The following is a 26,737-nucleotide window of genomic DNA, read 5'->3' as shown; positions in this document are numbered from 1 at the left end:
TAGGTGACACTCTTAACCAATGAAATGAAGCGTGAGTAAAGGAAAAGGGGTGACAGTTTAATTTTAATGCCCTATCCTAGTTACAGCATTTTATTAGTAAATGTATACTTACAGTAATGCATTGTGGATGTAATATATGGGATAACTGCATAAATAGTAATAGACAAATATAGTTTTTATTGGAAATACTCACTTGGTTCTCCTCCTCCATATTGTTGGACCCTGCATCTGATAGAAATCATTAAAAAACAGTCAGTTGGTTCCACACCCCAAAAATAATGATTTATTATTCTGAATAACATGTAAAACAAATGAAACAAACATTCAGAAACAGCAGAATATGTGATATTATAAGTTACTGTACAGTAATGGAGAGGATGAAAAACACAAGGGCGGACAGAGACTGCAGGGAGCATGAAGGAATGAGCAGGACAGATGTGGGCACATACATGCAGCACTCTCTGTCAGGGGAGAGAGGGGTTACAGCTATGGAGAAATTACCTCTACAGTCCTGTCCCCTGATGTAAGCTCCAGCCTGAAGTGGATGCTATGATTTGGAAGGTAAGGGAGACTTCCTGGGTCAGAGTAAAGGGCTATAGACCACCCTGTGCAGACCCTGACTTCCTCTACTCCCCCTCCCACCCAGTACAGTGAGCTCTTAAACCAAAGCAGTGCTCCTAAACCAAGTCACAATTTTGAAAATCTGTGCGCTCTTCTTGCAAAACGCTCTCAATCCATGTTACTCTTAAACCAAGGTACCACTGTACTTTACTGAGAAACATTGTAAAATCATATAGAAATCACAACTTTATAAGATGCCTTGGTATTAAGGCAAGGAGGCAGCTCTCTACAACCGCTATCCACTGCCTACATAAAGAGGCCTGTATGGAGCAGCCTCCAGCGAAAGTTGCCTTTCTTGACTTTTTACCAAGTTCCCGCCTGATGTTAAGAAGTCCCATAGAAAATGAATGGAGTGATGGTTGAGCATGTGCCCTTAATTCTCTCAGCATTGATCATGTATTCAGTGAGTTCCCAGACTTGCACATGTGGATGGGGAATAACCTAAAATCTTATGATAATCTCTTTAAATGATTCACCCATGCAGCCATCACTAGGGATCTTATAGTGTATGGCTTATACATTGAACTCAATGGTACACTAGTAGACACTAGACTCCCTTTGATGGTGTATGCAGGATGTCAGAATTCTTTTTTTTTTTTTTATAGAATCCAAAGAAAACTAAGAGATGAGAGATGGCTCACCCAGGCACACTGTATATGCAAAGAGGACATTTTAACACTGAAAACATAAAAGGAACGAAGACAATAAAATAGTCCACAGAAGCTGAAATGAGGCATACATTGTGGGCCAGAAAGAAACAAAACAAAAGTCTCTATAAGGCGTGCCATAGACTTTTATAGGCGAGCATAATCTACTAGTGACTATGTATGGAGCATCTTATAGATATATACATCTTGTTTATGGACATAATTCCAACATATAATAGCAATGGATCCCTTGAAACATGAACTGAATTAGGGGCCTTAATAATATAATGTATGGATTGTGTCTTTTTTCTCTGCCAAACCCAAATCTAACCTAGTAATCCTTTTATTTTATAGACCAAATCATGGAAGACTTTCTTCACGATGGTGCATTGGTCCCTCCGTCGGCAGAATTCCTGGGTGCAGCTGGCTGGTCATGAAGGTACAAATGGCGGCAGTAGTACATTCACAATACGGTTTACATTTTATGTGGATTCTCTTTATAATGACAGTATGCTTGGTATTTAGTTGCGAGCGAAGATCAGGGAGTAGCCGTGGGGCTGCTGCATATTATAAATTCTCTCTATACTCCAGAGGAAGCTTCACAATAATGTATTTTGTTTCCTTATAACGCGCACAAAATGATTAGCTTATTCTATGGCTGCGTTCACACGTACCGTGTCACAGGGAATTTCATGCTGCGAGCTTTGCAGTGAAATTTGCTGCATATCTGATTACCATTAAAGTCTATGGCACTCCATTCTCGCAGTGGAGTAAAGAAACTTTCAGTGTGAAATCTGCTGTGATATGGTACATGTGAACATACCTTAAAGCGACTCTGTACCCGCAATCTGACCCCTCCAAACCACTTGTACCTTCGGATAGCTAATTTTAATCCAAGATCTGTCCATTGCCGGTGATGCAGTTATTGTCCTAAAATATTACTTTTAAATTTGAAGCCTGTGCCCAACGGGAGTATCTGTGCCCTAACTTTGCACCGTCCCTCCTCCCCAACCTCTTCATCATTAGGAATGCCACTGAAACACTGAACATTGCACAGGTCCTTAACGATCCAGCCCATGTGCCGGGCTGCCACAGGTGGGAAATAGGAGGTAATCTGCCTGGAGCATTCCTAATGATGAAGAGGGTAGTGAGGAGGGACAGAGGGGTGGTGCAAAGTTAGGGCACAGATACTCCCTTTTGGCGCGGGCTTCAAGTTTAAAAGTATTTTTTTAGGACAATAACTGCATCACTTGCCGAACGGACCGCAGGACAGATCTTGGATTAAAAGCAGCTATCCAAAGGTACAAGTGGTTTGGGGGGGGGGGTCAGATTATGGGTACAGAGTCGCTTTAAAGTAGCTTCAAGAATTAAAAAGTGTCTGCTTTATTTGAGTAACAGCACCAAGCCTGTCCAAAGGTGGTGCGTGGTATTGCACCTCGGTCATATTCACTTAAGTGGAGACGAGCTCTAATACCAGGCATACCATGGACAGGTGTGTAGCTGTCATGTTTTTAAATTGGTTGTTGAGGGATAAGAAACAATGGTCTACCATGGACTATGGTTGTGCCTGGTATTACCAATTAAGGGTTTTTGGTCACTATCGGTAGTATTAGCTGATATCGAGCTCTGCCCTTAAAGGGAACCACTTACTATTAGAATGTATATAACTCTATTAGGAGCTGCTAAAGTGTTGTCATACCATACTTGGTGGGTCATCCTTCTAGGGGGTATATCAGAGGAAACGCTGTTTTATTCCGTAACTAGTCTGTAACTAGTGGTCTGGACTGTGACTAGTCGCCGCACTCTGCAGGGATGATTGATAGACATAGTTGCCAGTTGGAGGCCCCTGGAGGACGGCACACCAAGTATGCTAAGAAAATGCTTTAGCAGCTCTGGAGTGCGTTAGCGTTATATGCATTATGGTTCCCTTTAAGATCACAAAAGAGGTGTTTAGCATGTCAGTAGAGTAGTAGTTTAGTTTATATAGATGGCATATCTGCATAGTGGTTACTGTCCATAGACTAGATTATTCTCTAGACAGAATACAGTATGTTATTATTATTGTAGGACCTATGCCCTCCCTAAACCCCTCTCATGCTAAGCAGAGCTGCCTGTGTTTTCATTAAATAAACACAGGAGTAAAGATGTCTTTCCAAATCCCACGTCCATGTGCATGCCCAGCTGAGCTGAATGTGCATGTATTTTGACTGGGATAGCAATGATGGTGGCCTGGCATGTTGGGTGTTAAAATCCAACATAATCAGTTAACAAGGTTCCAGGAGAGAGAACAGTTGGACACCTTGGTTGTCCCTCTTTGGGGGTCCCCATACACATTAGATGGTTGGCTGATCCAGGTTCAGCTGATGACCTATCTATGGGGAGATTAAAATGATCGGGCATTGAAATTCATTGTGCCTGATCCTTCTTTCCCTGTCATCAACTATTGGAGTCAGGAAGACCCTATACACATAAGATAGTTGTCAGGTCCTACTAAAAGTGGCAGGTTCTGCTTACATTTCTCTGGGGCTTTATATTGTGTTAGGTGGGGTTTGCACTGCTTTTTGTTTCAGTTTAATTATATACACTTGAAAACAAAATCTTATAAGATGATGGATGCTGCTGTCTACTATACACTAGAATTGATTTCCTATTGAAAAAACAGTGCAACATTTTTGTATACTGTAATGGAAACTGTAAAATGGGCACAAAAACGCAGTGGGACCCCAGCCTAGACGGCCTGGCCTGTGGGATAAATGAGAGACAATCTGTTAGATCAGTGCTCTATTACCAATGCTATTAAACCGCCCGATAATACATGATAATGCAGGTGGGGTGAACGGGGTACTCCATCGGTACATGTTATACTTACCCCTTCTCACTTTCCTGGTGTACTCCTGGCGTGTAACTGGGTCACCTGCTGCCCACAGCAAGCGCCAACACTTCTGCAGACGAACCCGTCACAGCAGTGACAGCCCCCTAAGCCAATCACTGGCCGCTGCATCAGGACATACAGCAGCTGATAAATACTGGAATACTTGCATTTTTTTTAAATAGAAGTAATTCAGAAATTGTGCTATACAAATCTGTATAACTTTCAGACACCTCCGGAGTACCCTTTTAAAAAGTTGCACAACCTTTTGTGTAGATTATATGTAAATAGTAAAAGGAAAGTCTGGACTGAGATTTTGAAGCTTCTCAGCTGAACAGTTGGCAGCTCTAATATTGAAGTCTCTATAAATCAATATTCTTCTGAAGAATCAGTGAGGTGAGCCAAGTGTCAAGTGCGCCATGACAAAAGTAGCTGAGCTCATGACATCATCAGAGAAGTATTTAGGATGGATCGGTAAACATGTACACGACCTTAACTTCCTGCCATATCAATTTCTGTATTCTCCTGTATTCCTCTCCAAGGTAACTTTAAAGCAAGTGAGAGAGGTCACATCCTTAAGAAATTCAGTCCGGTAGAAAATGCCTGCCTTGTGGCCCTTATGGAAGATGTACTGCGGCCATATGTCCCAACCTACTATGGACTAGTGGAGAGAGATGAGCAGACCTATATCAAGATGGAAGACCTACTCATGGGCCTGGAAGCTCCCAGCATCATGGACTGCAAAATTGGAATTCGGTAGAACCTTTTATTTATTAATATTCCTCTCTATACTTTTGTATATACAAAGATATTTTATAGAAAATGTGGTCCTGGGAAACTTGCTTGTTTAGATAACCAACCAACCATAGACTACATATACCATCATACAATAATGCTCCCTTACAGTATCCACATAATACCAACATTTGCCGCCATAATAATACTGCACTGTACAGCCCGCTATGTTCACCAATCGTTTAGTTATCATTTACATATACACATAGAATTATAATGTGGTTGTCTTTTTCCAGGTATTGAGTTTAATGGACTTTAAAGGAGAAGTCTGACAAAAATATTTAAGTATTGTATTGCCCCCCAAAAGTTATACAAATTACCAATATACACTTATTATGGGAAATGCATTTAAAGTGCTTTTTTCCCTGCACTTACTACTGCATCAAGGCTTCACTTCCTGGATAACATGGTGATGTCACGACCCGACTCCCAGAGCTGTGCGAGCTGTGGCTGCTGGAGAGGAGATGGCAGAGGGACACTTAGGGACACAGAGCACTGGAGGGACACTGAGCATCTCTCTGCCATCATCCTCTCCAGCAGCCACAGCCCGCACTGCTCTGGGAGTCGGGTCGTGACATCACCATTTTATCCAGGAAGTGAAGCCTTGATGCAGTAGTAAGTGCAGGGAAAAAAGCACTTTATATTCATTTCCCGTAATAAGTGTATATTGGAGATTTGTATAACTTTTTGGGAGAAACACAATACTTTAATAAAAAATTTTCACTGGACTTCTCCTTTAATGGAAAAATGGCTGGTATTGCACACATTGTATTACTTACTGGTCATTATTTTATCGTAGTCTTTTGAGCACAAGGGGGCAGTTTTTGTTTATTTAATTTTTTTTAAGCAAAAAGATGGTATCAAAAACTGTGTGCGAATATGGCCTTATAGTGTTAAGTATTTTCTCCTAGGTGTCCTATCCTCAGGGCCTCCCTAGGCTTCCTTATTGAGTCGTCCAACTTGCCACTTGCTTATCATTCCCTTCGTGTATATTAACTGATGGTTTCATTGAATATTGGATCTGTAACCCAAATAATACTGTCTTGCTGCAGGACATACCTAGAAGAGGAGTTGGCCAAGGCCCTCCTGAAGCCAACACCACGTAAAGACATGTATAACAAGATGGTAGCCCTGGAACCTGAAGCTCCCACACCAGAAGAACATATGCAGCAAGCGGTTACCAAACCGCGTTACATGCAGTGGAGGGAGAGTGTGAGCTCCACCGCATCGCTGGGATTCCGCATAGAGGGGGTTACGGTGAGTCAGAACATAATATATGATGGCTTCTGGGAACCTTCAACCCACGTAAGAGAATAAGAATACTCAGACTTAAAAGACTAAGCTCCCTAATGGCCCCTGACCGACCAGTCACACAGCATTGACACAACTTTCTGTTTCACTCAACTCAAAACTTTACCTGAGCTGTAATTTCCTGCTGTGTCATTGATACTTCCAGGAATGATAGATACATGTACAGCCCAGCTATTAGATACATGTACAGCCCAGCTATTAGATGCATGTACAGCCCAGCTAATACATACATGTACAGCCCAGCTAATACATACATGTACAGCCCAGCTATTAGATACATGTACAGCCCAGCTATTAGATACATGTACAGCCCAGCTATTAGATACATGTACAGCCCAGCTATTAGATACATGTACAGCCCAGCTAATACATACATGTACAGCCCAGCTAATAGATACATGTACAGCCCAGCTAATAGATACATGTACAGCCCAGCTAATACATACATGTACAGCCCAGCTAATACATACATGTACAGCCCAGCTAATAGATACATGTACAGCCCAGCTAATACATACATGTACAGCCCAGCTAATACATACATGTACAGCACAGCTAATACATACATGTACAGCCCAGCTAATACATACATGTACAGCCCAGCTAATACATACATGTACAGCCCAGCTATAAGATACATGTACAGCCCAGCTATTAGATACATGTACAGCCCAGCTAATACATACATGTACAGCCCAACTATTAGATACATGTACAGCCCAGCTAATACATACATGTACAGCCCAGCTAATACATACATGTACAGCCCAGCTAATACATACATGTACAGCCCAGCTATTAGATACACGTACAGCTCAGCTAATACATACATGTACAGCCCAGCTAATACATACATGTACAGCCCAGCTAATACATACATGTACAGCCCAGCTATTAGATACATGTACAGCCCAGCTAATACATACATGTACAGCCCAGCTATTAGATACATGTACAGCCCAGCTAATACATACATGTACAGCCCAGCTAATACATACATGTACAGCCCAGCTAATACATACATGTACAGCCCAGCTAATAGATACATGTACAGCCCAGCTAATACATACATGTACAGCCCAGCTATTAGATACATGTACAGCCCAGCTATTAGATACATGTACAGCCCAGCTAATACATACATGTACAGCCCAGCTATTAGATACATGTACAGCCCAGCTAATACATACATGTACAGCCCAGCTATTAGATACATGTACAGCCCAGCTAATACATACATGTACAGCCCAGCTAATAGATACATGTACAGCCCAGCTAATACATACATGTACAGCCCAGCTATTAGATACATGTACAGCCCAGCTATTAGATACATGTACAGCCCAGCTAATACATACATGTACAGCCCAGCTATTAGATACATGTACAGCCCAGCTAATACATACATGTACAGCCCAGCTAATAGATACATGTACAGCCCAGCTAATACATACATGTACAGCCCAGCTATTAGATACATGTACAGCCCAGCTAATACATACATGTACAGCCCAGCTATTAGATACATGTACAGCCCAGCTAATACATACATGTACAGCCCAGCTAATACATACATGTACAGCCCAGCTATTAGATACATGTACAGCTCAGCTAATACATACATGTACAGCCCAGCTAATACATACATGTACAGCCCAGCTATTAGATACATGTACAGCTCAGCTAATACATACATGTACAGCCCAGCTATTAGATACATGTACAGCCCAGCTAATACATACATGTACAGCCCAGCTATTAGATACATGTACAGCCCAGCTATTAGATACATGTACAGCCCAGCTAAAACATAACTGTACAGCCCAGCTAATACATAGCATAGAGATACCCTTTAAGGTATAAGGTACACCTTAGTAGCAGGTTCGACCAACTGTCAGCAGATGATGCCGGTGGAGACACAGGCCAGGTATATCGGATTTACACTGCCCAACCTTATTGTTTTGGGAATGATAAGCCGGAGTCAGAGCTGTCTGATTATAGCTAAGTCCTTCCCTCCCTATAGGGAACGCATGGATGTTTATATGTGAACGTTTATTTATGGGGAGGTGGGAAAGATAATTGCCACCTTTAAAGTGAGAGTCAAACGCCCTCCCCCTTTATGTCTTTATTTTCACAGAAAATGTATTTATTAAATGATTGCATTGGTGGACAGTGTCATGGAGGTGGCACATACTGCCTGCTATGCCCTTTGTCCTGCCTTCTAGTGACGTTAGCTGACCCCAGATCTCCTACAGTGATGTTGACTACTCTTATACAACCCCTTATAGAACCAAGCTGAAGATGCTGCTTTATCTTCTAGGTTGAAGCTGGGCCTGTCAAGAAGAACTTCAAAAAAATGAAGAGCAGAGATAAGATAATGGAAACGTTTGTTCTTTTTACCAAGGGACGGAAGGACATCCTGGTACGAGACAACAGTACCTTCCCTTCTACTGCATTCAGTTATATCTCAGGGAATCCCATGGCCCTACATACATTGGAACTTTCCTGTTCTAAAGACCCTGCTGGTAGTCGGATGTCTAACCAGTTGTATTTTTTCACTGCAGTCACCATGTTGCTTGTTGGTTCAGTTCTCTTCTTTCCCATAGATCTTGCTGCCCCTATAACTCAGCCAACGGTTTTCATTAGAGCATTGCGCCTGCAGCCCTTCATGCTATTCTTGTATTGACCTGACAGCCATCCCTTAAAAGTACAGAGTACGCAGGGAATGCTACCAGACTTGTCTTGTAAGGTGTGCACCATACTGGAGGAATCACACCTGAGAGACCGCAGCAACAATAGTTCTCTGTTAAGACAGTCAGCTTATTCTAGCGTAGTAGAAACACGATATGTACACTGCAAAAGCAAAAAGCAGTCTGAACAATGTCTACAACCAACAGTGGAGCATGGTGGAGGATCAGTGTATGTTTTGTGTTAAAGAGGTTATGCGGGATTAGAAAAAGCACAGCCAATTTCTTTCACAAACAGCACCGTGTCCCCAGGCTGTGTGTGGTATTACAGTTCAGCTCCATCCGATTCAAATTACACCCAAAGGCCATGTTCGCATGGTGTAAGACACCGGCTGTTCCATGACCCGGCCGGGTCACGGAGCGGCCGGTGTTAGAGAAGATCATCCCTGATTATCTTCACTGCTGCTGAATTCAGATGCGGGCGCATCTGTGTGCGCCCGCATCCAAATTTGCCACTGTACACAATGGAGCGTGCGGCTGGACCTGCACACTCTGTTGTGTGAACTGACAGTTTCCTTACGGCCGCTATTCATTGAATAGCGGCCGCAAAAAACTGACATGTCAGTTTTTTGCTGCGCCCCTAGGGATCCCAGCCGGAGTGTATACCATGTGTATACACTCCAGCCAAGATTTTCTTAGCCTGCAGCACAATGTAGGTAAAGAATTATCAACAGCCGTGTTGCAAATCGGCAACAACGGGTGTGATTTATAATTTACTTACGTTGTGTGACCATAGCCAACATGAGGATAGGTGAGGTGCTGTTTCTGGAAGAAAGCAACCATGTTTTTCTATGCCTTAACAATCCTTTTAAAGGCAGACATCTTAGAAATGTATGTAGAGCAAGTGACTTCAGTGTCCCTATACACTGTAACACAGGGTCTGTGTCATTTTTGTTTCAGGCTGCTTACCTGGAGCGGCTGGAGAATATGCAGGCTGCACTTCAGACCTCCGAGTTCTTCCGCACTCATGAGGTTAGTAATGGTGACGACAGTGGCATACACAGGTGGTAGCCAAGCCAGGAGAGGTATAAGGCAAGGTTCACACTATGGAAAAATGACAGCTGTTTTTTTCTAACAATTGTCGCTATCGCACAAATAACTTACATTATTACACAATGGCGGCCGTTGTTCTAAAAGACGGCCATCATTTTTACATATTGTGAACCTAGCCCATAAAAAGCTTGAACACTGCTCACAAGAAAGGTGTATGGGGCTCTACTACCGCTGCATGCCTCCAATCTCATAGACACACACAGATGCTGTTGTCTGCACAGTAAAGGTTTGTATCACTACATACAGTATTTTACACCCTTACCATTCCTTAATAGGTTCCACTCTGCCAGCCCTTTCTGGAGAACTCTACAATCATTTCAGGGTCCATTTACACAGAAAGATTATCTGACAGATTATCTGCCAAAGATTTGAAGCTAAAGCCAGGAATGGATTTGAAAACAGGAGAAATCTCAGGCTTTCCTTTATGACATGATCTCTGTATATAGTCTGTTTCTGGCTTCGGCTTCAAATCTTTTGCAGATAATCTTTCTGTGTAAATGAACCCTAAGTGGAGCGAATCCCATGGTTGACAGTATGCTAAAAAAATAGGAATTATATATTATCAGGAAGATGGAACTTTCTTCCAACTTTATTTCACCCAAACACTTCAAGGCGTCCCCATTTGCAGTGATGTCCACTGTACTCATCCTATTTAATCATTGAGGAGATAAAAAAAAAAAAATAGCCGATTAGATCACTCTATGGATCAGGATTTACGTAACAAAGTGGTCAAGAAATATAAATAAAGGCTGAACAATTTGCCAGATATGCCACCTCACACCACATTCACTAAACAAGGTACCTGAATACATTCACACTGCTATGATCTATACTGTACCTCCTTGTGCAGTATGTACAGAGGCTATATTATTTAGGAATCTATGAGGGGGGGAAAATGTGGCATGTGCCAAGGCCAAGTATTATGGACATATTTTATCCTAGAGACTTTAGTACAAACAGAACTTAAAGCGACTCTGTACCCACAATCTGACCCCCCCCAAACCACTTGTACCTTCGGATAGCTGCTTTTAATCCAAGATCTGTCCTGGGGTCCGTTCGGCAAGTGATGCAGGTATTGTCCTAAAAACAACTTTTAACCCTTGGGCGACCCTGGACGTACCCGTATGTCCAGGGCCGCCTATGTGTGCTCAGAGCGGGGCCGCACATCGGCCGCGCTCTGAACCACCGCGGCCCCGGGTGCGGCATCCGATCGCCGTGCCTGCTAATAAAGTAATTGGATGCAGCTGTCAAGGTTGACAGCTTCATCCGATTACTTGAATGCAGCCATCCCTGGTGTCTAGTGGGATGGATCGATCCACACATCCTACTCCTGCCGGGCTCAGCACCGTAATGGCGCTGATCCCTGCTCGGCACTCAATTGCTTCCGGCTGCCGCAGTCGGAAGCAATCAAAGTGCCTATCTCATCGATCTATCCTGTATTAGTATACAGGATAGATCTCAATGAGAGATCAGAGTGCTTATACTAGAAGTCCCCCAGGGGGGCTTCTAGTATAAGTGTAAAAGTAAAAAAAAAAAAGTGACTAATAAAAAGCCCCCTCCCCTAATAAAAGTTTGAATCACCCCCTTTTCCCATGTTATAAATAATAATAAATAAACATGTTTCTTATCGCCGCGTGTGTAATCGCCTGAATTATTAATTAATCACATTCCTGATCTCGCACGGTAAATGGCGTAAGCGTAAAAAAATCCAAAATAGCGCATTTTTGGTCGCATCAAATCCAGATAAATTGTAATAAAAAGCGATCAAAAAGTCGTATATGCGCAATCAAGGTACCGATAGAAACCGATAGACCAAAGGATAAAAGCGCTATAAGCCTGGGAATGGAGCGATTTTAAGGAACATATATTTGTTAACAATGGTTTGAATTTTTTGCAGGCCATCAGATACAATGAAAGTTATACATGTTACATATCGTTGTAATCGGAAAGACTTGAGGAATATATATAACAAGTCAGTTTTACCCCAGGGTGAACGGCGTAAAAACCCCCAAATAAAAGAAATGCTTTTTTTTTTTTTTTTCAATTTCACCACATATTGAATTTTTTTCTGGTTTTGCAGTGTCCTTTATGAAAAAATGCAGCCTGTCATTGCAAAGTACAATTAGTGACGCAAAAAATAAGGGCTCATGTGGGTTTCTAGGTAAAAAAAATGCAAGTGCTATGGCCTTTTAAGCACAAGGAGGAAAAAACGAAAACGCAAACATTAAAATTGGCCCGGTCCTCTAAGGGTTAAACTTGCAGCCTAATGCCCAATGGGCGTGGCCTAGATTGTGTATACATTAGGCTGGCACAACCTCTCTGTCCCTCCTCCCGCCCTCCTCCTCATTAGGAATGCCCCAGGCAGATTGTCTCCTATTCATCACCTGTGCCAGCCCGGCACATGGGGTAGATCAATAAGCACCTGTGCAATGATCAGACAGGAGAAAATGTTTCAGTGGCATTCCTAATGATAAAGAGGGTGGGGAGGAGGGACGAAGGGGTGGTGCAAAGTTAGGGCACAGATACTCCCGTTGGGCACGGGGCTGCAAGTTTAGAAGTTGTTTTTTAGGACAATAACTGCATCACCTGCGGAACAGACCGCAGTACAGATCTTGGATTAAAAGCAGCTATCCAAAGGTACAAGTGGTTTGGGGGGGGGGGGGTCAGATTGTGGGTACAGAGTCGCTTTAAGGGGAAGGTTTCATGAGAAAATGTGACAATTCAGACTGGTAAGTAGAGTAAACAATACACTGATGCTTTCTGCACTTCACTTTTTCAGTGTAGACTGGAACATGGTGAGCAGAGCTCTGTTGTAAAACTATGATGTTCATGCCCTTCCCCCAATGTCTGACAGTTGGGAATAAAGTTTCAGCTCTAGCTTTAACAGTCTTCTGTTCCCTAGACAACCCCTTTAAAGAATCACTCCAGCAATATACTGATTTATTGTAGCCTATACAGTTGCCTATAGTCTATACATTATTTGGCCTCAAAATGACATGTCTTTGTGATTGGCTTTTTCCTGTCATCTCTAATGCTAAGTTTACACGAGGCGATTATTGGCCCGATCGTACGATTACCGATTTCGAAGTAACGATTTTTTTTTTATAACAATCAGCGTTTAGATGGAACGATATATCGTACAGAAAATTCGTTTTGCGATCGCTTAAGCCTATCTCACACATAGGTAAAATCAGTGAACGACTGTGTACACGGAACGATCGGCAAATTTTTTGCGAACGACGATTATCGTTCGAATTCGATCGTTATCGTGAAAATTCGCCTGATTATCGCTCCGTGTAAACTTAGCATTAGGGTCCATTTACACAGAAAGATTATCTGACAGATTATCTGTCAAAGATTTGAAACCAAAGCCAGGCTTTGGCTTCAAATCTGTGGCAGATAATCTGTCAGATAATTTTTCTGTGTAAATGGACCCTTAAGGCCCTATTCCACCAACAGATCTGACGGCAGATTATCTGCCAAAGATTTGAAGCCAAACCAAGGGACAGACTATAAACAGAGAACAGGTCACAAAGGAAAGACTGGATTTCTCCTCTTTTCAAATCCACTCCTGGGTTTGGCTTCAAATCTTTGGCAGATAATCTGTCGTCAGATCTGTTGGTGTAATAGGGCCATTAGAGTCAGGAGATAAATGTGTCAAGCTGCATTTGGTAGAAATATACTAAAGATCCAGCAAGTAGCGGAATGAGTCAAGGGAGTTGTATAACCCTGCATCTAATCATCAACTATATCTCTGCTCTTCTGGGTCTCTTACATTGTGCAGAAAGTATATCTTCACCTGCAGAGGGGTATGAGAACTGTCAGGAAGGATCTGATAGGTGATTGTGTAATCTTCCAGTTCAGTAAAATCTGCCAGAAAGGAGAGACTCATCCTGCCTTCATAATACACCATGTAACGTATTGGTTGTTTACTTAGTGTCTATGGATGCAATTGAGCAGGGATGAAACAACTCACACTGCAAGAATATTGCTGGCCAGTTAGCATTATATGCCTAAGAATATATATTTTTGGCCAGGGTGCTTTACCCCCAATTTTACTAAAGCTGCTATAAAGCACTTACATCTTGTTGTAACAGTTGCAACAGTTGTGTGTGTGTATGTGTATGTATGTATATATTATAATAAAAGAATAAATAACAAAACAAGAACACTCACATCTCCTCTATATATGTACATCTGATTAATGAAGCTAAAATTAAACATAACATAGGCTTGCTGCATGGAGCGTTCAGAAAGAAAGTCTACACTTTAAAAAAAAAAAAGTGAATAGAACATGGGCATAGACCTGCAAATGATGGCGGATAATCTAAAGGAAAAGAATAGAGACTGTCAGACATTGCTGCAGAACACATTACCAGGCTGTTGTGGGAGCTGCTGAAGTGTAGATTGGCATTAGATTGGCATGTTATCAACGTGCTTCCTTCCTGCCCACCCTATGCCAAAATGTGTCAACTCGCACATTAATTCTATGGTTACCAAGATCTTTAAGGACATGAGTGTACTAATCTATAACAACAGGTACATTGTCTGGCCAGGATAACCCTCTAATGGGCCATCTAGGGCATTCAGTAAAGTTTTCACCTGATATCCATAGGTTTTTGCTTAAATGGATATAACCTCATCTATAAGCCAGAGCACCAAGTTGCTAACGAGCATTGGCTCTTATTCTGGCGACTAGGGGTCGGCTATGTATTACAGCTGACTTTAGGAGCCAAACAGATCAGGAGTGGCTCATACTAAAGGGGAAGTATACTTCTTACCACTTACAATTCCTGGGGTAGCCAATAATTCTCTGCATTACATTCTATCATTGTATTGGTTCACACTATTGATAATGGATATTGTTATTTTTTCCTTTAGGTGATTGGCAGCTCACTACTCTTTGTACATGACAGACGTGGCTTCTCCAATGTATGGATGATAGATTTTGGTAAAACAACCCCAGCACCACCACACATCAGTCTCCGACACGATGTGCCCTGGGAGCAGGGAACCCATGAAGATGGCTACCTGCTCGGATTGCGGAACCTTATTGCCAGTCTCCGAGATACCATGCGTATGGTAGAAGAGACTGCAGAAGCGACTTCAGAGTCTGTAGCACAGGAGGTAGAGAAGGAAACAGTTAGCGAAAAGACTTTACTGAAAAGGGAGATAGAGGAAAATACTACAAATGGGGAAAACAAGGAGCTTTAAAGGAGACAGTAGGCATACACCTCTACAGCCTGGTAACAGACCAAGGAGTTTCTTCACTAAAATTACTAGAACAGCAGAACCAGTCACTGTTGGGTGGACTTGAGTTACTACAATGAACCCATGTGAATGTTGCTCATGTTGAAGCAGAATCTCAAAAGTGGAAGCTGATCTACTATATAATGATAGACAATAGGGAATGAGTTGATCTTCTATGAAGATAAGAGGCCACTGGAAAACCAAGCACAACAAACACTGACCTGCTGCTCCTCATGTTGACTATAACAGACAGTAATGAACATTGACTGTTACTTTATAGCAGAATGAAACGCCATACCGGCACAGTGCAATGACTGATGGCTTCAGGGATCGAGGTCCCCCCCCTGGCAGCCTAATGGCTTCAGGGATCGAGGTCCCCCTGGTAGCCTGATGGCTTCAAGGATAGAGGTCCCCCTGTAGCCGGAGGGGCAGGACAATCATTATACAATATAGTGTTCAGTTTCATTCCATTATCCGGCAAAACACTGTTCTTCCATTAATATCATGATGTGATTTGTGTGAGCCAGTAAATACATTTCCTAATATTCTGCAGCGTGAAGCGGACTCCGAACAATATCACAGTGTGCGAGAACATTTTGTGTCATTCATTTTACATCCACCACTTTCTAAATAAAAGTGTATCCACAGACCAGCCCTCATATCATACAGTACAAAATGCCTTGACAGTTGCTTTACTTTGTTTCCAGGTCACTGGTATTTTTACATTTTTTATTTATAATATATATATTATTTATACGTATTTGGCCTCACAATCAGAAGAAAGCATTAAGGGAAGAAAGAGATGTAAAAAGCAACATTCGGGATGATCGAGGCCGCAGAGTCCCTTCATGTGACCAGACAGTCCTGCATCGTGCATCATGTATCTCCAGTTAGATGGGTCAGTGAAATCAAATGGGATGAACACAAGCTTCTTTGCTAGAAAGATTAATGCACAGCTTAGGTCCGGAGAACGAGGGTCTGCGTTTCAAGGCCACCATTGCAATAAAAGTGCTTAAAAGTATTTTCCTCATTAAAGTCACTCCATGATTTGTAAAAGACAGTAAAGGAAGGTTCATGGATACAGGAGCAGACAGAAGGATAATACATGAGCGGAAAAATACAAGTCATAGAAATATGCAACAGAAGGCTTATGGGCAAGAATCAAGTACTGTAGGGAGTGGCTCTCATTGTCCAAGTGTGGTCATGCAGTGACGTTAACAGCTCGATACGCAGACCCAGAAACTCCAGGCGTCTTCACATATTGCAGCTTTCCTTTGGCACTTTGAGGGCAGAGAGGTTATCATGTCAGTCCTGCCCCTCATCTGCCTTCCACTTTAGAGAGTCCTCTTTGTGGGCATCCGGTCTTATTTGATTTCTCATTCCTCCAAGCAGATTTGATGTTGCCTCAGTGGCCACTATGAATGGTTTTACTACAGTGGGTGGAATCTGTCGCAGGACTCCGCCGACAGCGCCAGTCAAGCCCTTTTGTTCGTGGCCACGTGATGCTACCTCTCGTATTGTCTGGGCTGTGTCAATGACACCCTATTAAGTGTGGAGGAAGAGTTAGTTTTACAGCAACTTCACACTGCTACTTATACCTGGGTTAGGAGAAGCACTCACCTCTCGTACTGTATCATAGGCCTTTGCCACTCCCTCCCTTAGATCTGCAGGCTGTTGCCCTCTTCTTAATCTACGCGGCTGTCTAACATCAAGTGCGCAACGTGGAACAGGCGGTGTTGGTGAGAGAATGTCATACACCGTCTCTGCTGTGGCCTAAATAGGAAAGTTAGGTGCAGTGTATGTATAAATGCAGACATTTTATCTAACCAAGCAATACTGTTGTATGCTTCTTTACCTGTATGGCTTGAACTAGCCGGTTACTGAGTTCTAGTGCTGCTGAAGCTGTGGATGTGCCAAAAGATGCTGCCCCTCTCTGCAGGCCACGAATGATGCGACCGTCCTTCCTGTACTGTTCAATGGGCAACCAGAAAAGGTCCCGCACACCATGGACTAAAACAGCAAGTGGGCAGTAGTAGTCATTAGTATAGGTCACAGTAAGGCAGGTACACAGAAAAATTAGCTCAAGGCCTGAAGCAAGCAGTTGTTTTGCAACACCATTATATGGTAAAGAATAGTACAATGGTAATAAATAATAGTATTCTCTATAATAACTATAATAAAAATGTACACTTATTTTATGTCTACAGCAGATGTGACTTACTATGTGACTTCATAGTAAGAGATCACGAGCATCCAGATCCTGCACATCAGGGAAACGCCAATGGCTGTTTTACATGGGCAAATTATCAGGAACAGTAAACCACAAGATAACTAACCGGCTCATGTAAAAGGGGTACGGGGGACTCCCAATTATCCCTAACAGATGGTGTTGTGTGAAAGAAAGACCAGGCATGCTTTAATGAATGCCCAATCGTTATGTTTTCCCTGGAGATAAGCTGCCACTAAAAGTGTCCGGCAATGGTTGAAAGTTGTATTTTGGGGGGGGGGGGGGGGGGGTTGGGGGCAGGTCGGCAGGAACGGGGAATAGGTACTGAAAGTATACAGGGACCTTTAAGCTGCCAGGACACTTACATTTACATAGTGACCAAGCACATGCTACTTACAAAGCTGCACAACTGAATGCATGGGGCCTACTCCTCCAAGAATCCCTGGCAGCTGATTTTTGCGGATGTCTGTCAGCCACTCATTGAGAGCATAAGAGAAAACCTTGTCTGCCCCAAGCAACCTGTGGGTACGAGTAGAAAGATAAGGTAATAATGATTCATAATCCCATAAAACAGTATCTTACAGAAAAAGAGATGACTGGTTGTTTACCTGCTATCTACAGTTCAGACCAGTATCAGAGCAGTACTGATGGGCAGCAAGATAACGTTACCACACCTTCACATTATACTGAATATTAACACAACTATTTCTAGCCATATTAAGAAAAATTAAAGGGGTTATCCAAGGTTAGAAAAGCCATAGCAGCTTACTTCCAGAAACAGCACCACTCTTGGCCACAGTTTCTGTGTGGTATTGCAGCTTTTGAAGTGATTGGAGTTGTAGTACCACCCACAACTACATAGTTATATCACAGGCAGGATCACAGCTGGCATACAATACATATGACCCAGTCTGAACTGCTGCATTAGAACCACAGGAAAGAAAACATTTCCTGTGCGTCTCCTTAAGACCTAAAAAGACGATCAGGTAGGTGGGTTCCCCCAGTACAAGGGCAGATCTATAAACAGCCTGGTTATATACCCACTTGCACTTCTTTGGTCTACAGTGTAGTACTTCCTATTTTTAATATAAAGTAATAAACATCCTAATCTCACAATTAGCCCTAGTAACTAGGCCTGTACGGCAGTACACAGAGCCCTGGACTATGGAGCCATAATATTTTACATGGCATGCTATGATGGCTCATGGCACTGTCTTTTGGAGAAAAATATATCTAGGTAAAAAAACTAAAGAGTTTCTTTTGCCCTATAGGATAAAAAAGAAAGTCATATGTAACTAACTAGTAGTTGCATTAAATTATTCCAGTTGTGCAATGCTATGTGAAATGTCTAGAATTGCAGCAAAATGTCATTGGCAAGATATGAAGGAGTAAAGTAATGCAATTCAAAATGCTGCAAACTGTACTCGTCCTTAAAGGGGTACTCCGTTAGAAGAAACATTTAAATCAGTTGGTGTCAGAAAGTTAAACAGATTTGTTATTTACTTCCATTTAAAAATCCCTAATCTTCTAGTACTTATCAGCTGCTGTAAGGTGTATTCTTCCCAGTCTGACTCATTGCTCTTTGCTGCCAACTTTGTCCCTCACAGAAACTGTCCAGAACAGTAGCAACTCCCCATAGAAAACTATCCTGCTCTGGACAAATCTGGTCATGGACAGAGGTGGCAGCTAAGAGTGGTGAGTGGAGAATACCTTTAAAGAAGCAGTTCACAAAAAAATATTATTGCACCCCCCCCCCCCCCCCCCCCCCGGTAGGCTCTGTCATGTATACTCACGGCAGCTGATCGGTGTCCCGCGGCGCGGCTTAGTTCTGGTCTCGTGGCGCCGTTTAAATCCAGCGCGCGCTCACATCCGCCTCTGCTGTGACTCCTCTTCTCTGTCCTGTGGTTATACGCCGGATCTCACGCACTTCCATGCATTCTCTATGGAAACGCATGACTTTTGGTGTTCAATTACAAGGCAGAGAAGAGGAGTCACATCAGGCACATGTGAGCGCGCGCCGGATTTAAATGGTACCGGAATAAAGCCGCGCCGCAGGACACCGATCAGCTGCCGTGAGTATATGTGAGGGAGGGGGGACAATAATATTTTTCTTTAAGGCAGCTGATCATGCACACAGCGATAGTCTACACGCTGAATATAATCTGAATTATACATTTACCCGTGTCTGCAGTACAGTCTCTTCAGCTTCAGTTCGGAGCAATTTAACTGGGCCAGTCCTATTAATATTCCAGCAAATGTTCCCTGCAATAAAAGACAGATCTTATGAAGCCAATAGCAAACAAAATCCTATGAATTAAGTATGATGAGCAGCATGTTGTCCCTCCATACTGCTCTGTGGTATAAATGTGACATATCTGTCTATATATAGACACAGGCTTAGCAATCCCTAATATGGATGCAGAACCCTATACGTCATATAACATAGCAAATAACACTTTCCAAATAAGTTCCTTGAGTAGGCTTTGTGCCCATTTGAAGACATTTGTGACATAGAGAACTAGTTAAATGCACACACAGTACAGAGGGTATACCACCACCTTAACCACAAAGAGCACACAGGGAAGTCCCTACTTATGTCACAGAGACAGAAGAGAAGCCAGTTTATGATCTGACAGGAACAGTCAACCATGACTTACCACCTGCTCTGTGGTTACGTGTTTGCCTTGATAATCCAGCCAGATTGGCACCTCCGATGTGAAGCGAAATTCTCTGAAGTAAACAGAAATAGGTATGATGCTGAAAGAGGTGCAATATTAAAAGTCTTTCTGTTTGGGAAACCTCTTTATAACCATTAAACTGGTCCTCTACTATACAATGTGTGTCCACCCTTACAACTAGCGGCTTTATTATCCTAATGCATGGAAAAACTGAAAATTAAGCAACTCTGCAGTGAGGCATGATTAAAACATCCTACCATGTGATTTCCACAGCTCATATGCAAACCTATATGTCTCCATGGTAACAGACCACAAAAACTGCGTGTAGTCTGATCCTGCAGCCGTACCTATTATCACTTTTTTATGCCATTGGAGCGATAGATGAAAGAAAGAGATAGATGACACAGGGTTTCTTTGTAGTTTGCAGTCCAGATGTTGGGGAACATTTCAACTGACTGAACTTTTTATTCTTAGGCCCCTTTTACATGGGTCGATTATTGTGAAAGAGCGTTCCTAGAAACGCTCATTCTGCCGATAATCGTCCCGTGTAAAGGTGATTACGATCACGTTCAGGAAAACGCCCGGTCATGAGCTGATCACATATTTTTTGCGGGCGGTAAAATTTATTGTTGTTATCGGTCGCACACCTCCTGTGTAGACATTGTATTTAAATGGCTGTATGAACGATCCAGTAATCGTTTGTGCGGCCCGGCCTCGCGATTGGTCGTGTCTGGTAGAGGAACTGTAAACAAGCAACGATCATGCTGATCGGTGCTTGTTTGTGGCCGGCTGAAGACCGCCATGTGTAAAAGGACCATTAGAATGAGTGTTTTGCACACAAAAAGACACTAGCCATGCTATAAAGGTTCTGAAGTAAATAGGCTCACCTGAAGTAAATAGGCTGATCAGACGCCGAACTAAGAGATGATGTGTCTTCTTCATTTGAATCCAAGGAATTCTCCAGTCCTCCTTCACAATCTGAGGCACTTTGTTTTCGAAGGTTTTCCATACGAGAAGCTGGGCATGAAAGAGATCTTAGTAAAAGAGAACACAATTTTATTTTGTATGAAAACCCAATGCAATGAGAGCTTACCATCTGAACCAACCTCCATAGCAACCACAGGCTGAATACCAGAGGCCAAACTGGTGAAGAAGTCTTTCAGGAAGAAGAGCGCATCCTATAGAAACATGTAATTGAGAAGATCACTTCATCAAAGACTAAAGCACTGAAATGTACACAACAAGTTGCGGATATCATACTGACCTGATCAATGTTGAGGCGGAGTGGCATTAAGGACATTCGAAGGCAGCATTCCGGACCCCCTAACCCGGCCTCAGGACGCACATGGAGGGCTTTTATAGTAAGCTTATGGGAGATGACAGATGAAATCTTATAAGTATAAACTAAAATTTTTAAAGTAAATTTCCTGTCTTTACCGTATAATCTATTAATGGTTTAAAGGTTCTGAGGAAGATATCTTTATATGTAAAGTTCCTTAATACACGTTTCACATGACACCATAAAAAGAACATCAAATGCAACAGAGTCTGAACAAAAATGGTCATAAGCCTGACACTGCTGAATATGGTCCTGCGTAGCAGTGTGGCTGCAATGCATTCACATCCTAATCATTTCCAGTCCATAAAAGATTGGGGGTTTCTGTCACCTGTTTATCACTTGTATATGACAGCCTTGAATAATTTTCTCAGTATGGCATCCTATTAAACTGTACACACTGCTTACCATTCTAGAAGATACACTATGTTAATAAAAAAGATTGTTCTCTTAGAGTAAAGATGACCTTACACCTTCAACAGCTGTTGTTGAACGCTACACATCCCCCCCCCCCACACACACGCTTAGCTCAACAAAGTGTGCATGTGTTTCTAATAGGGAGAACACAGAAAGCTGCTGCAGACTCCTCTGGTGCCGGCTTATCTCTAGAGAAAACAAAAAGACCAGGACGTGAAATCCAACAAGCCCGATCCTTCTTTTTTTTCCCTACATCATCTGTTACGAGAGGGACCAAGCGAGACCTGACCTGTGAGGTTAGCACTCACTTGCTACTCGTTCCCCGCTCGCTGCCAGCGCTATTAGACTTGTCAGCAGTGAGCAAGAAAGAGCCGGGAGGGGCACAGGCAGCTCCCTGGGTGATCGCTAGATCGGCCGGGCAGCCCATAGAAGATAGTGGTGGTCTGCTGCCACCACTCCTATTACACAGAGCGACTGCAGCATATCGCTGCTATTGTGATAGTTTATTTGCAACATGTTCAAGACAACGATCAGTCAAGAGCATGTTGGTTGATCGTTGTCTTCTATTACACAAGATGACTAGTGTCCATAACAGTCGATATTGGCCGCTTCGTGTAATAGGGCCTTAAGTCTATGGGGCCGTAGAACCGAGATGTTTGACAGTAGGGAAGTGAATCATGCTGCCACATGCTTTTTCCTGCTTCTTTTCTTGATCCGTGGGGGTCTTATCAGTGAGATCCTGAATAAGAATTTTTCACACGTGCCTCCCACACTTCAAAAAACTTTTTTGCAATGACAGGTACAATTTACAGGAAGTTTTCATAATTAGTAACATGGTCATTTATAGGAGCCTGCCTATATGCTGGATCAGTCATATAAACAAGATCCATCCTACCTAGGGTATATGTGTTTACTATAAATGGCATTTATAGTAAACAGATAGCTGCAAACATGCTTTTGTTGGGTCACTTAGGTGTCATGAAAGCGTGGCAAACTTTCCTGATCCCTTTAATAATTGCAACTTGTCCCTTGTAACTTGACTAACAGGTCTGGTGCAGGATTTCAATAGCAAACACAATGATGTAAGCAGTGCTAGACCTAATGGTCATGATGAAATGGGAACGATTTTAGAGCGATTATGGAAGAGAAGCTGCTGACCTGCAGAGGCTTGGCCAGAACACTAGACCTGACAAGACTCCTTTTAACATACTAGGGCTGTGAGCTCTTCCACTTTAATACACCAAATGCAAGTTTCCAATGTGCGTTGTACATTACACATCATTGACACCACAGGAAAGAAACAACCACTGCTGCAAACCACATCTGCTAAATCGGTGCTTGCTTACTGAACCTATTATGCTGTTGGATCTTTGTGCAGCAAGGGCTTCACTGTGTGATTCCCCAGTCACTGCAGCGGCAGATCACACTTCTGAACCAGTCTCTGAAGTGACAGGTCTCTCCGCCAATCACTTGTTGAATGGGACAGCACCACAGTTAGGGGTTTCTTTGGCTGATCATTGTCATTATTACACGGAGAAATATCTGCATGAATGGCCCCGATTTGACAGATAATCGATCTGTGTAATAGGACTCTTAGTTTGATAAGTTCTCCTACATTGCCCAGTACCAAGCAGCAGTAGCCAATATTACCTGTGGTAATAAGGATCAATAGTGAACTCTAGTAGATCCATCCCACCAAATACTGTATGACACTTAGTCTCAACCCAGCCAATATATAGCAAGTGCGTTGCTGTTCCCCCATGCCGTACCATATTTGAGTGAGCCCTCCTTGGCATCTTTTCACTAGTGTATAAGTACAAAAACTTGTTGATATGAGATGATGTTAGACGGTCTCTAATCTCTAGTTCTTGGACTATAAACACTTGACGGGCGAAAGGGACTTCTGCCACATCATCTACTTGAAGCTTTTCTGCCACTGGCTCAGATGGTGCTGGATATGACTCGTGCTGGAAGCTCACCTATAAAATGATATGTGAACATCAGATAGGAACCAATTTGGGTGAATTTTATAAAACAAAAAGACAAATGGGTCTTTATCAGTTTACAGAAATCATCTAATGACTACTGCAATAAATATACATAGGCGAGGCTATCCCAGTGCAAGCAAATGGTGCACTAAATATAAGAAATATAACTAACTTTGGTCAACTGGATCTCCATTAAAATGTCATGGATCCTGCCGTTCCCACCCTGTGTTCTCCAAGTATTTTGAGGACGGTTTGTCACAGAGGATCGGGATGGAGAACCACGGGCAGTTGGCATGCTTGCTCTTGTTCTGTAAACCAAGCAAAAACATGACAGTGTTACAGGCCCAAAAATAACCATCATATCCATGGAAATCCTAATAACATTTTCAAGCAAACAATGAGTGCATTAAAAGAACAAGACGGCCACAATACACGTAACTACAGTCACAGAAGGGATTTTTTTTTATCTTATATTTACCTTATGTACACATTTCTTTAAAAAAAAATCACTTTTAAAGGGGTATTCTGTAGAAATATTTTATTGTTTTAAATGCTTAGGATGTCAGGGAAAACAATGTACTCACCTGCTGTAGATCCCATTTTATGTCCCAGTACTTAGGAAATGCTGGCTGAGCCAATTAATGGTGAGGCACACCTTGGCCAGTAAGTGCCTACTGCATATGGAGGTAGAGGGCTGTGCATCAGTAGCTGCACAGCTCATCTAACCATTGGGCACAGAGCTGAATCAGCCCTGTGCCCAACCATCAAGGAAGTAGTCAGGATGGTGTGACAGTGTCGGACCGCTCTGTCTCCGCCACTTTTTTGCAAGATATACTTTTTAGCAAGAAAATACCTGTCTTATAAAACAAAAAATACTGTGATCCATAGTCAGAATGTTGATAGATTTTTATAACTACGGTATGTATGTAGCTTCCTCTTCACCTCTATACATGCCGAATTCTACGCTCAATTTTAATCTAAGCTCAATTTCAATCACAGTGAACAAAGAGAGAAGGCTTGGAAGCACTCACCCAGTGAGTCTGGTCTGGGGCAGCGCAATCAGCGCGAAACAGCCGTCACTCTTCTGTGTATGTGATGGGCATCTTGTCTGCCTGGTCGGTGTAATGGTTTTTACTGTGATGTGAAATAAACTATGTTTTCCATATTTTGATGAGTGCTTCCAAGCCCTCTCTCTTCGTTCACTATTGCAATTGTGCTGAATTTCATGGTTAAGCACCACCTAAAAGACGATAGCGCTACCACATGTGTCTTGCTATCCGGATGAGGAACGGGAGTGCCGATCCCTGTATCTTACTGACTATTAAAGTCATTGTCTATGTGACTAATTTTTTTTTTTTTTTTTTTTTTTTATTGAACAAAAGCGGCAATAGAATTGGACATTCACAACCTGAGGCCTATTAATATATTGATATAGTCTAAATAAAGAGACTATATAGTAAGATGGAACTTTGCCCCCAAAAAAGAAATCAGAAATGCCCAGGATAATTTCATTTTTTCATAGGGTGTCTGTGGCCTAATTTTTATGTGTGAATGTGCTCAGGTCACCTGCTCCAATACTGTTCGGTCCCACTGCTATTACTGGCTAAGGTGGGTCTATGTACAACACCCTAACTGGATAAATGATTACCTCAAAGGAGTGCATGAGACTACATTCAGATCTGGTAGATTCTGCAGAACACAATGGAAATACAACCCTTTTGAGATAAAAAAACTTTCCATTTTATTAAATCCACATTAAAAAGCTTTCTACATCCGTAGTTACACAGTGGCCTCCATTGTGTAACTACTTGTTTGGAAAGCTTTATAAAATGGATTAAAAAGGAGGATTTTTTCTTGTTTGAACAAAAAGGAGGAAATTTTAATAATCAAAAGTGGTGCTATTTCATTGTCTTCTGCTGTCTGTGCAAGTAACTAACACTGCAGATCTGGGTTTCTTTTATGGGAAGAAAAAACCTTAATGCAGGCAGTGGACAGCACAGTGGAAACCAACAGACCCGGTTTAGGTCAATAGCGTCTACCAGCCAGCGCCAGTGTCTGTCATGTAATAGATCCAATAGCACATCATAGTTTCCACTCATGTGACCAGAGCCTACAATAAAATCTTTCCTTCTCCTATTTAAGTGAAGTATGCACTTATGATGCATGAGTGATGATAGCCAAATGGTATCAGAAAATTACACATATGAATCCATGCAGGGGACCAAGAATAAGGTGGGGAGTTATACCGGGACAAGGAATGAGATGTACAGCCATGCAAGGGACCAGGAATACAATGGGGACTAAAATGAGATGGGGAGCAATGCCAGGCCCAACATTGAGACAGTGACCTAAAGTATATATCCCCATGCTGGGCATGAGGAATAAGGTGATGATGGGACTATGAATCAGATAGGAAATCATGCACTTTAACCAGCATGTTAGTGTCTGCTAAGTAAATACATACTGCAGCACTGCAAAAACACCTATGCTAAAGCACCAAACATAGATCTAGAGCTTTTGTACATACCTGGGTGACTGTGCCCTTGCAGAGTTTGGCCGGCTGCTGCCAAAATCTTTTCCTCCATATAAGTGCCATACAACGGAGATCTCTCTTAAGACTATACGCGTCTCAGGCACAGGAAATTTAGCTGGAGGCTTTAATAGGTCAGTGCTGCCAAGTGGGCGAGAAAAGTGACCATCCTTCACCAAAATCAAGCTATCCACTAGTTTTCTCACAACAGGTTCTCCGTCCTTGGGCTGGTGGAAAAAAAGAAGAACGCATTAGACACATTATTAAT

At 42.4% G+C, this 26,737-nt stretch overlaps 2 protein-coding genes across 9 annotated transcripts in view; one reads left to right on the top strand and one right to left on the bottom strand.

Moving 5' to 3' along the window:
* Positions 1 to 15,940, top strand: part of LOC138788056 (inositol-trisphosphate 3-kinase B-like) — a 57,288-nt gene extending 41,348 nt beyond the window's left edge. For all 6 annotated transcript variants that reach the window (XM_069965529.1, XM_069965526.1, XM_069965530.1 and 3 more), the window contains exons 3-8: positions 1,623 to 1,707; positions 4,680 to 4,893; positions 5,985 to 6,189; positions 8,564 to 8,665; positions 9,891 to 9,962; positions 14,925 to 15,940. In XM_069965529.1, coding sequence (XP_069821630.1) covers positions 1,623 to 1,707; positions 4,680 to 4,893; positions 5,985 to 6,189; positions 8,564 to 8,665; positions 9,891 to 9,962; positions 14,925 to 15,257 — 1,011 coding nt within the window. In that variant the 3' untranslated portion in view covers positions 15,258 to 15,940. The remainder of the gene's footprint in view (positions 1 to 1,622; positions 1,708 to 4,679; positions 4,894 to 5,984; positions 6,190 to 8,563; positions 8,666 to 9,890; positions 9,963 to 14,924) is intronic.
* A 44-nt stretch (positions 15,941 to 15,984) lies between these two features.
* The window catches only part of ATG2A (autophagy related 2A), a 68,977-nt gene continuing 58,224 nt past the window's right edge, over positions 15,985 to 26,737 (bottom strand). For all 3 annotated transcript variants that reach the window (XM_069965516.1, XM_069965517.1, XM_069965519.1), the window contains exons 31-42: positions 26,467 to 26,696; positions 24,112 to 24,247; positions 23,721 to 23,930; positions 21,463 to 21,564; positions 21,292 to 21,376; positions 21,086 to 21,215; positions 20,178 to 20,250; positions 19,700 to 19,782; positions 17,918 to 18,039; positions 17,149 to 17,303; positions 16,914 to 17,066; positions 15,985 to 16,835 (exon numbers count right to left, since the gene is read on the bottom strand). In XM_069965516.1, coding sequence (XP_069821617.1) covers positions 16,599 to 16,835; positions 16,914 to 17,066; positions 17,149 to 17,303; positions 17,918 to 18,039; positions 19,700 to 19,782; positions 20,178 to 20,250; positions 21,086 to 21,215; positions 21,292 to 21,376; positions 21,463 to 21,564; positions 23,721 to 23,930; positions 24,112 to 24,247; positions 26,467 to 26,696 — 1,716 coding nt within the window. In that variant the 3' untranslated portion in view covers positions 15,985 to 16,598. The remainder of the gene's footprint in view (positions 16,836 to 16,913; positions 17,067 to 17,148; positions 17,304 to 17,917; positions 18,040 to 19,699; positions 19,783 to 20,177; positions 20,251 to 21,085; positions 21,216 to 21,291; positions 21,377 to 21,462; positions 21,565 to 23,720; positions 23,931 to 24,111; positions 24,248 to 26,466; positions 26,697 to 26,737) is intronic.

This window comes from Dendropsophus ebraccatus, chromosome 4, assembly GCF_027789765.1.
Source record: "Dendropsophus ebraccatus isolate aDenEbr1 chromosome 4, aDenEbr1.pat, whole genome shotgun sequence".
In the NCBI taxonomy this organism is placed as follows: Eukaryota; Metazoa; Chordata; class Amphibia; order Anura; family Hylidae; genus Dendropsophus; species Dendropsophus ebraccatus.
This window is presented reverse-complemented; position numbering and strand designations above follow the sequence as displayed.